The sequence below is a fragment of the Arabidopsis lyrata genome (assembly GCF_000004255.2).
Source record: "Arabidopsis lyrata subsp. lyrata unplaced genomic scaffold ARALYscaffold_1, whole genome shotgun sequence".
NCBI lineage: Eukaryota > Viridiplantae > Streptophyta > Magnoliopsida > Brassicales > Brassicaceae > Arabidopsis > Arabidopsis lyrata.
The window spans coordinates 23,891,161-23,902,472 of NW_003302555.1; the positions used below are offsets into that span (position 1 = coordinate 23,891,161).

Sequence of the window (11,312 nt, forward strand, 5' to 3'; positions counted from 1 at the left end):
TTACTTAATCAACCAATGATAACTTCTCAACAATTTAAAGTTTTGCTACCAAAAAGTGAAAATATGAAGACAAAGTCGTATCATATATTATACGTGCCATCTTATTATTAGCGGTCCCCCCACTTACTTTAAAATTATGACGAAAAAATAAAACAATGTTATCATATATTCATTTACACTCATGATTCATTCCCTATATAGCTATATTTAGAAATAAGGACAAAATCCATAGGGTTCACTTATGAAGATTATTTTAGTAAAACAAAACGAAATTATAACTTGTTACGTGTCATACTCTCATTTCTTAGCAACTCTCTTATAATGCAACTACCCTCAAACTCTTTTCTCCATCTTCGGACAGTTTAACTTTCTGAAACTCTTAAGAAACTAACCAGACTTTAGATTTTACGACCAAAATGCCTCGCTCCGACCCGACCCGCGGATATTCCGATGGAGACAGCCTTGTCGGAGAGATTGTCCGAGAAGAAGGTCACATTTACTCGTTAGCAGCAACAAATGATCTTTTGTATACAGGATCAGACAATAATTACATTAAGGTTTGGAAAAACTTAAACGAGTTTAGTGGTTTTAAATCGAACAGCGGATTGGTGAAAGCCATAGTGATTAGTCGAGAAGAGAAGGTGTTTACGGGTCATCAAGACGGTAAGATCAGGGTTTGGAAAACCTCGTCCAAGAACCCGCGAGTGTACACACGCGCCGGGAGCTTGCCAGCTTTGAAAGATGTTTTGAAGAGTTCTGTGAAGCCGAGTAACTACGTGGAGGTGAGAAGACGTCGTACGGCGCTTTGGATCAAGCATTCCGACGCCGTTTCGTGTTTGAGCTTAGTGGAAGATCAAGGGCTGTTGTACTCAGCGTCATGGGATCGGACGGTCAAGGTTTGGCGGATCCATGACTTGAAATGCATCGAGTCTATTAAAGCTCACGACGACGCCGTGAATTCTGTAACGGCCACCGAGAGCCTTGTGTTTACGGGCTCCGCGGATGGAACGGTTAAGGTTTGGAAACGTGAGATCAGAGGGAAGCGTACCGTGCACTCTCTGGTCCAAACTTTGTTAAAGCAAGAATCAGCCGTCACGGCTTTGGTCGTAAGCCACGTGGCGGTTTATAGTGGTTCAAGCGACGGAGCTGTGAATTTCTGGGAGATGGGAGAGAAGAAACTGTTGAAGCATTGTGGAGTTTTCAAGAAACATAGACTCGCTGTGCTCTGTCTCGCGGCGGCCGGAAAATTGTTGTTTAGCGGTGCGGCGGATAAGAAGATATGCGTGTGGAGGAGGGAAGGGAAGGTTCACACGTGTGTCTCTGTATTAACCGGTCATACTGGACCGGTTAAGTGTTTAGCGGTGGTGGAACCATCGGGAGAAGAAGAAGACGGAGGAGATGAGAGGTTGGTTTTGTATAGTGGAAGTCTTGACAAATCGGTCAAAGTTTGGAGGGTGCCACGTCACTAGATGTATGATTTTATTCGGCTTCTAAGAGATTTTGGGATGTATTGTAGCCTTGTAGGTAAATAAGAACAAAAACCCAAGTCAAATGATGAATTATGAGGTTCGTCGAGTAGGATTAATATGATATTATTAGTAGTTTAATATATCTATGATACATATATAATTGAGCTAGGGTTATCGTTTGCTAATGCTAGCCTATAGACGGTGAATATCAAATATTAAAAAAACTTGTTATTCACTAATCGGAGTAAAGTAAGCAAAGAAACTGGAGAGGTAATGGGTTGGAAAGTTTATAGCTTATTCAGTGTTCTAAAATACGGTTTATACGGCCGTATATACGACGTATATACGACGTATATACGTTGTACAATGGGAAGTCGTATTGTATTATAGCTATACATATGTTTAATACGGTGAAAGCTATATGGTTTGTATATACGGCACTTATACGGCGATTATACAGCGTATATATTGTAAAATCCGCATATACGGCGTTTTTTTTTTTAAATGCTCAAAAACAAAAACTATGTCATTTTATTAGTGTTTAAAAAAATGATTTGGCAGAATTGTCAGTTTGGCTCTAAAAAACTTAATCATAATAATTAACTATAAAATAATTTTATTGTCATTCTTTTTTATTATTTTTATGCTTATTAGTTATTTACAAATTTAAAAATATTTTGTAAAGTTGAAAATTTTAATTTTTTTTGTATTCATGTATATTCATCATGCTACTATATATATGTTTTATTGTTATATATATATATATATATATTTATTTATTTAACAAAAAATATCCACCGTATATATAGTCCCTTGCCGTATATACGTCTATACGCTATACGGTGCTCCACCGTACGCCTACCGTATAGCATATTCTAGAACACAGAGTTTAATGAACAAACTGTTCAAAAAATAGTGTAAATATACTAGCTAACCCGATAAATAAAAACCCATGCATAATTAATCCGACCCAAGAAATACATTAAAAACGTATTTAGGGAAACTATTACGTGCTTTCAATAAATACGTGTAGTCAGGGCCGGTTCTACCCATATGCGGCAGGTGTTCATACACAGAGTCCATCTAATTTTGTCTTTTTTTTTAACTAAATTTATTAAAATTAGGTTCTAAATTTTTTTTTATAAAAATACGTAAAAAACTAGAATTTAACCCGCGGTACACCGCGGGGCTATATTTTTTTAAGAAAATATAATGTTATTTTTTTAAATATTAACTGAGATATATCATATTAATTTGTATTTTTAAATGTAGATGTCTATCTATGTATTATTTAGTGTATGATTACTATTGTTTAGGTTTTAATTTTTGAAGTATAGATAAGAAAACATACATTTTTTTAAGTAACGATGTATGGTGAATTTTAAAATTTTGAATATTTTACTCAGCAGTATACCATGGGTCGGTTTTTTTATAACTAAAAAATTTAATTTTTAAGTTGTATTTATTTTGTTAATATTGTTTCTTTTGTTTTGTGTTTAAGATTGTATAACTGTATTTTGATTGTTAATTTTAGGATTTTCACCGTGATATAACGTTATTTATTAGTATCGACCCAAACCCGTCATTCTATATAAACTCATCTATATTATCCCGTTAGCTAAATTATGGGTGTTATAAAATCTAAGAAAATAAATTATTAATGTTACAAAATAATAATTTTAGGATCTCATCCGTGGTATACCGTTCTTTGAATGATTCTAAATTTATACTACAATATATATTTTAAATTTATCGTATAAAATATATGATTTCAAGTTTTTGTGTTTTTATTTTATTTAAATAAAACAACGGCTTAGTTGATGATAAATATAGTTCTTTTTCTTGTATGTGTCTACGATTTTTCTATGTGAATATTTTGATTATTATAAATTAGTATTTTTATTGATATGCAAAATGTTAATATAAATATTTGCTATAAATTGTTTTTGAAGATATATGGAAAGATTGTATAGAGATTTTTAGAAACAAATTAGGCAAGATATTGTTTGGTTAAAATCTTTTATTTAAATTTTGTAAAAGTAAATAATAAATGCTAATGACATTGACTCGTAAATAAGTCTCAACTCCAAGATTTATTTTCTAAATATACTCCAAAAATGTATATATAGATTAGGACCAATTATTTTTTTCAGCTCATGGTCCTTAAATTTTTTTGAGCCGGCCTGCGTGTAATGTACGTATAAGATATGAACTTTAAATTAAAATTAGTAATAAGCAAAAATTTACATTATATGTATCTTTAAAAGGTAGATGTAGATAGGAAATCTAGATATCAGAAATGCGACAAATGTCAATTTAACTTTAATGTTTTTAAGGTAGATACTGACAAGAAATTCGGAAAATTGACGTATCAATATTACAGTTACATGAAAGTGATGGGTGGTTATCATCTCATTGTGACCGTCCATTATTTTTTTGTTATAAATAAATGTATTTTATTTTCTTCCGATAAGGGTACCCTTTCTTAGCAATGTTTCTTTGGCTTTATAGTGTGATCCCTCGTGCAAAAATGGAAACAAAGGTACGATCTACAAGAGCTATAAATGTGTCTATGTTTTAGCTCTATAAATGTTTAGGATCCCACATAAACATGTTTGTGTTCTACTGTTCCCTCTTCTCAACGACCACTTCTAATTTAATCACCTGAGAGGCTGAGACCGTACTTTGTTAGTGCCTATATCCATCATTATTTTGATCATGCACACACTTCTTATACACAATTTAAAACTCTAAAATAAATATATGTAGTGTATTAGACAAAGCCACCACTCCGCGTCAGATGCCAACTTGTAGCGGTTGTTTATGAATATATCACCTTACAAAGCTTAAACCGGACCATTGGATTAGGTTTTTTTTTTTTTTTTTGGTAAAGAATTGGATTAGGTTATGGACTGATGGTTTGGTTAAATAGTCAGAATTGGATCAACTGAAGTTGGTGAAGGGAGTTGATTTAATCGTCCATTGTGATAGAATTTGTCTATGTTACTGAGTTTTATTTGTGTGCATGTATGGTTATATAGAACTCGACATCTATCTTCACAAATTATATTTTTCAAGATTATATATAGTTTGATCTTACCGTTTGGCAAAGTGAGATTTATTTCTCATGTTTTGACAGTTAAGCCGTTTTATGACGAAAATGCCGCTAAGGAAAAATCAAACGGCATAGTTACGTTACGGTTTCGTTTCTATTAGCGGTTTAGTTACTTTTCGTGTTGAATTAAAAAAAAAACAAAAGTTTCAAGAAAACAAAGAAGAACGGTGACAGATAGACGGAGAGATTCGAGATAGAAGTAGAAATCAGTTCAGAATTCATTCATCCATCTTCGTTTTTGACATCTCCGTTCGAATTGTCGGCTACTTGATTTGAGGCATCACATTGAACTCGAAAAAGCGGCGAAGAGAAACTTCCAGGTTTTCCGGCGAAGAGGAACTGAGAAACCTCCGGCGAGATAACAACCTTGACGAGATGGCTGGGAAAAAATCAAACGACGAAGCCTCATACACGGGAAGGCCCCGAGAAGGAGAAGCGGGAACTCAGAGTTTCCTCCTCGAGGAAACTCTCTCCGACAAAGCCGCCGGAGCAATTGGGTAAGTTTTGATATTATTAAGTTTGTAGTTTCTTTGGGTGTATTGGAATCTTAAAGCTTGTTTGATTAAAGGGATAGAAGTTGCCGGATTTTGCTAAATCTGTAGGTTGAAAATTTGAGAAGATGAATGGGACTGTTATTTCCGCCAAAATTCAGATTTTGAGTATATAATGTTGATAATTCTTGTGTACGTACACGAATTCGTATTGTTTACATCCTTACTTAATTGTATATCACTTGTAATTGCAGGCAGTACAAGCGTGGCTCCTACTGAAGATCTTATAGTTGAAGAGTTACCACCTAGACTCTTTGCTCTAGACTGGTACCCTGTGAAGATGAAGATGAACGCGTACTCCAAACCGGAGTACATTTCTGACATAGCGCAAGTTCTTAAGAGAAAAGAAGTGATGAAGTTTCTTCTCGAGTCTCCATTTGGGGACCTTTTTAGAATAGCTGCTAACAAGTCTTCCTTCTCAGGTAAGCTTGTTCTTGGACTAATATGCCGTCAGTTAGTGACGAGTAAAGTGAATGAGATGTGGATGGTCTTCGGCGGTTATCCAATAAAATTTGGATTAAGAGAATTTAGTCTGGTAACTGGTCTAGAATGTGGGAAGTATCCCAAGAATAAAGATGTGAAGGATGTCCTAAAGGTGCAAGCTGGGTGTCAAAGTGTCTGGGATGCTCTGTTTGTAGAGAAGTTTGGGGAGAAACCGAATCCAACAGTGCATGATTTGGTGGTCTGGCGGAAGGAGGAGGAAACCATGGATGGGTGGAAGCAGCTGGCCTTATCTGTTATAATCTGAGTTCACTGTTGAGATGACGAAGAACGTGGAATTATTCTGTAAATACCCTTGGGGAAGGATGTCTTTTACCCGTACTTTGGAGAGGATAGCTAAATTCTAAACCCCTTCAAATGCTGAAAAACTGATAAGGTGTATAAAGGATGGGTCTTATGCACTACATGGCTTCCTATTAGCACTCCAGCTGTTTGTTTTCGCAACAATACCATTCCTATCTAGGCTAGTACCTGATGATGAAGCAAACAGGACATTTACTCAGAGGTCTATCCATCATCTTGCCTCACTGCGGACAATCCAGACATCCAGCATCTTGGAGTGTGAGGCTGCTGAAGAGGTGTGTACAATTGTTTATGTACGTACATTATATAAAAAGTATATGTACATTCTCTATGCGGTTGGAGGTTATGCTGCATTTCCAAAGCAGGTGTCCCCACCAAAACTAGGAGAGATAGGTAAGTATGGATGTTGTTTTTATATTTTCTGATTATTGCCCCTAGAAGACCAATCAATGATTAAACTGGTCTATCGTAGGTGTGAAGAGAAAAAGAAATGTGCGAGCCCCGAATGCACCTTCTTTAAAAAAGCAGAAATCTGTTCTGGAAGGTGAAAATGAAGACAATGATGAGGATTGTCCTGAAGAGCCGCTATTTGAGAAGTTTGTAGTTGAACTGAGGAAGTGTTTCAAGAAGCAGGAAGCACAAATGAAACAAATGCAAGAAGATATGAAACTCTTTATCCGTCAAGAAATACGCGCTGCTCTAGATCCAAAGGGCAAAAAGCCAGCACAAACAAAACTTTCCCATGATTCACAGGGCCCAACGAAATTGGTGGATAAGGCACCGATGAGCGTGAAGAAGGCATCGAAAAGGATGTCTACAAAAGGAAGAACTGGAACAAGAAGGTCTTCAAGGCTGAAGAAGAGCATGGCGTCAGATGTGGACATTGCTGAGCTTTCTGATGGTGGAAATTCCACTAAGGAAGAACTGCAAGGATTCAATGATGACCAGGTATGGCATGTACGTACATTCATATATAGTAATTTAAATGTACGTATATGAAGATTAATAACTGTATTGTCTGCTATGGTGTAGGATGAAGCCAATAATGAAAGTGGTTTTGCTGCAAAAGATGAACCAGATTCTTCGAACAAAGACGAAGATATGGTTGACACTGGAGTAGGTAACATGTCTGTTGGTGGACCTACACATTCCCATCAGGTTTGTCGTGTACTGATTCTCTTATCAATTATTTTCAGTTGTGTACGTACATATAGGCTTAAGAAGTGTATCGTATACTATGTTTCAGGATGAAGGAACAGGTGATGGTGATGAGTCTGTCCTTCTTGGTACACAGGCAGGGACCGAGGAAAAAGCTAGTGCTGACACTGAGATGGAAGAAATTCCATCTACTGTACCTTCAACCTCTGGACAGGTATGTCTTGTGCTAATAGTCATATACAGTTTTCCTTAAGTGTACGCTTATCAATAATTATCAGTTGTACACGTACATGTAGCTTAATAAGTGTATGGTATACTATGTTTCAGGATAAATGACCGATTGATGGTGGTGAGCCTGTCCTAGTTGGTACACAGTCAGGGACAGATGAAAAAGCAAATGCTGACACTGAGATGGTAGGAAATCCATCAGGTTTACCTTTAACATCTGCACAAGTATGTGGTTTGCTAATAGTCATATGTAGTTTTCCAATTGGAGTCACATAGAGCTTAAGACGTGTATGGTAACTTTGTTTCAGGGAGAAGAACATGGTGCCGGTGCTGCGAGTGAAGCAAATGTTGGGGAGGAACAAGAAATTGGTGAGGATACTGATAGAGATACATCTCTTCAGGCTGAACACAACGACAAACCCGGCACAAGTGTATGTACATTTGTCTTTCTTATGTTCCGTGTACATATAAGGAATGATTGTTTCAGACATAAAATAAAGGAGCTATTGATGAATACTGCTACAGGTTGCTTCGGGAGATGTACCCAAAATAGTTCCAGGGAGTAAAGTGGATGACTCAGTACTTGAGGACACCCCTAGTGATCCCCCTTCACCATTTGCAGTAGTTAACAATGTAAGTTACCTATAATTTTAAATAAAATTACAGTAAAACCTCTATAAATTAATAATGTTGGGACCAGGAAATTTTATTAATTTAGAGAGGTATTAATTTATCGATAAATTAATAATTATTAATTTATAGAGAGATTTTACTAATTTTTTAATTTCTTAAAAAAATTTCTATCTAAAAATAAATTTTTTCTTTATGAACAATATATTTTAAAAACTAATTAAAAGTAGAGAAATAATTATTAAGTCTAAAAAACAACACAAACTTTTTTCGAATAATAGAGTCATATTTCATCAAGTTTTTTACATATAATATTTTACATATAATATTTTAAATATATATCATAGTAATTCATATATAACATATATAAATTTATATAATGTATATATATATATATATATATATATATATATTGATAAGTTAATACAATTATTAATTTATGATATAGATGAGACCATATGTTTACATAAGCTTTTAAAAAAATTTATTATCTTATTAATTTATCGATTTATGTCATATTTTACACTGGTCCTAAGTTGGGACCAGAAGAATTTATTAATTTAGAGAGATTATTAATTTACAGAGTATTAATTTATAGAAGTTTAACTGTATGTAGAGTTGTTTAAATTTATATAATCGTCTATTATGAAGGTGATACGCGAGTTGGAGACCAAAATCCCCCTTGATGTGGATGCAGCTAATGTAAAAGAGGTAACAATTTGTTTGTTTAAAATTCTACACACTTATTAGCATACGTACATAGTATTATATGCGTACATTTATTTATATACTTGTGTACGTTAATTTTGAAAAGGGAGTGTTGGAAGAGCCGGGGATTGTCGACGGGTTGGAAGAAATGGAGGATCCAAACCAAGGGACAGATGAAGCAGACAAAACAGTTGCTACTCCAGAAAATATTGTAAGTATATACTTTATTATTAACGTCTTTTTTGAAATTGTTTAATACTGGTGTTTGTTCTTAATACTTGTTTACAGGATGAACCAGAAAAAGATGCTGCACTCGAAGCAAGAGCAGCAAAAAATGCAACGCCTAAGGTCCCTAAAAAGGTCAAGAAGCAAATTATTTTTGAGGTTGATGAAGACCATCCTGAAGGTTTTAAGGAAACAACAGTCCTCATGGATGATGAACCAGAACAAAATCCAGGAACAGAGGTGGTAATAAAGGCTGGAAATCTCCCATACAACCCCCTAGAAAAGGTTGACCCTTCCAGATTAGAGCTATTAACCAATATCATCAAAGGAGAAAATGTGTAAGTATATTGGATTATATTGGATTTACTATTATTCCTTCATCCTTTACTTGGTCAATTCTAACAACCTGTTATCAAATTATATTGGAATTACAGGAGGCACACTCTTTTCGGGTTTCGCAAAGTGGACAACGAGTTTTTCGACAAGCTTATAACACCTGGAGAGTGGGTCGATAATATGGTAAGTTGCATTAGTATACGTACACTACTCGCCACCATGTACCGACAATCTACGTACATTTTTAAAATATGATTACGGTGTACGTACACTGATTATAATGGTCTTATCATTTCAGCATTTAGAAATGCTGGCAATCTTGATGTGGCACAAGAACGGTGAACAAATGATAGCAAACAGATGCATTGTATTGGACTCCTTCCTGCTTTATGAGCTTACTAAGCGTGCGGTCGACTTCAAGAAGTATATTAATAAGCTTGCGTTCAAATGGGGTAAACTGGTGAGCGACATTGTTAATGGAGTACACATACACCGTGAACCTAATCTTAGGTGGATGAAGGATGTCGATGTGGTATATGCTCCGATGAACTGGAAAGGTGATCATTGGGTTGGTTTGTCAATCCACCTCATAGACCGGCATATGTTGTCTATGACGCTTTCATAGAGCACACGCGGGAGTCCATTGTGAAGTCAAAAATGCTGCCTATCTGCCAAATGATGCCGTACCTAGTCAGAGCGATGTGCAAGGATCTATTGACTGATAAGTACTCACTTGAGCCTTTTACTTATGATCGTTGTATGAACGTCGCTCAAAACCCAACTACAAGAGATTGCAGGACTTACACGATGAAGATTTTGGAGTTGCTTGCGTTTGGAAACCCTTTATCAGACTTGGTAAACATTCAAGAATCAGATATGGCCATTTACCGTCAGGTGTACTTGGTGGAAGTCTACGAGCACGGCAAGCACGAGGGTGGTATTAGGCATTTAGTATAATAGTCAGTGGTTGTTGAAGTATTAATATTTCCTATAACTTATTATTTTGAACTACCTATTTTGAACAACCTATTTTAATTCTGGAGATCGTAAAACCTAATTTAGTTACCGTTATCTTCTCTAACAAATCTGTACATCGTACACTTCTTTAAAAAACAAAATATGTACGTACATTTTATATAACGTAAGTGTGTTCCACAAATGTAGATATCTCTCATAAGACAACAAACAAAACCTAATAAGGATAAGTATTTCAATAGTTACATTGATTTGACATCACTGACATCTGCATCATCACTTACGTAAGATTTGCATTAAATACAACCAGATCTTACCCAACTATATCATCATTGTTGTTTATTTAAGAGTAGGAATTTAATTGATTTTGAAACACCTAATTCCTAAGAAATGTCTACACCAAATATACCTGACAATTTGTTAGCTAAGATAGCCAAAAAAATGGCTGACAAATGTTGGTGGTACCTCGGACCTCTGTTAAGAGCAGGGACTCGTGGAAGAAACATAGTCTACCGGCCGGATGTCCTGAAAGATGCTAATATTTACAGCATGTGCAGTGATCCCGATGACTTCCATGCCGCATGTCATGATCCAAACGACATCTACTCTGAAGGTCGATATAGACCCTTTTTCAAAAAGTGTCCAGAGGCTGGTAACCCGATTGCTATTTACCATGAAGGACTGCGTCTAGTTACCCATGAGTCCGACATTAAGGGCGCTATTGTACTGTTACAGCGAAATGTACCAAGGCAAGCCGATGCAACCCTGGCCTGCGCAATTCTTTGCATTTGTGACGGCAATGCTCACATGGGTGGTGTGTACCTTCGGCTTTTCGCAAGAAACCATTATGCTTTGGAATCAGAAGAAACACGTGACATGTATGAGGAGTTGCTAGAAGAAAAAAAATATGGAATTACTATAAAAAAACACTTACGTCGTGGAATTCGGACGCCTCCTTGCGCGATGATGTGTTACATCAGATCTGGACCCTTCAAGAATCTTTGCAACGAATGTTACCTCTGGTGGTGTGCAAGAAGAATTAGCCAAATTCTCTAGTTCTTTCTTTCGTAACATTCCATTCAATTTCTAAGTTTTTATGTCATAATATGTAGT

At 35.7% G+C, this 11,312-nt stretch overlaps 1 protein-coding gene across 1 annotated transcript; it reads left to right on the forward strand.

Annotated features, from left to right (window-relative positions):
• Nucleotides 1-240: 240 nt before the first annotated feature.
• On the forward strand, nt 241-1,692 carry LOC110224613 (protein JINGUBANG). Its single transcript, XM_021010935.1, has one exon. The coding sequence runs from the start codon at nt 417-419 to the stop codon at nt 1,467-1,469; it is 1,053 nt and encodes a 350-aa protein (XP_020866594.1). The 5' UTR covers nt 241-416; the 3' UTR covers nt 1,470-1,692.
• Nucleotides 1,693-11,312: the final 9,620 nt, after the last annotated feature.

Bases quoted from the DNA above. Each gene is read 5' to 3' on its own strand.
- LOC110224613 (XM_021010935.1), top strand. From the start codon at position 417: ATGCCTCGCTCCGACCCGACCCGCGGATATTCCGATGGAGACAGCCTT.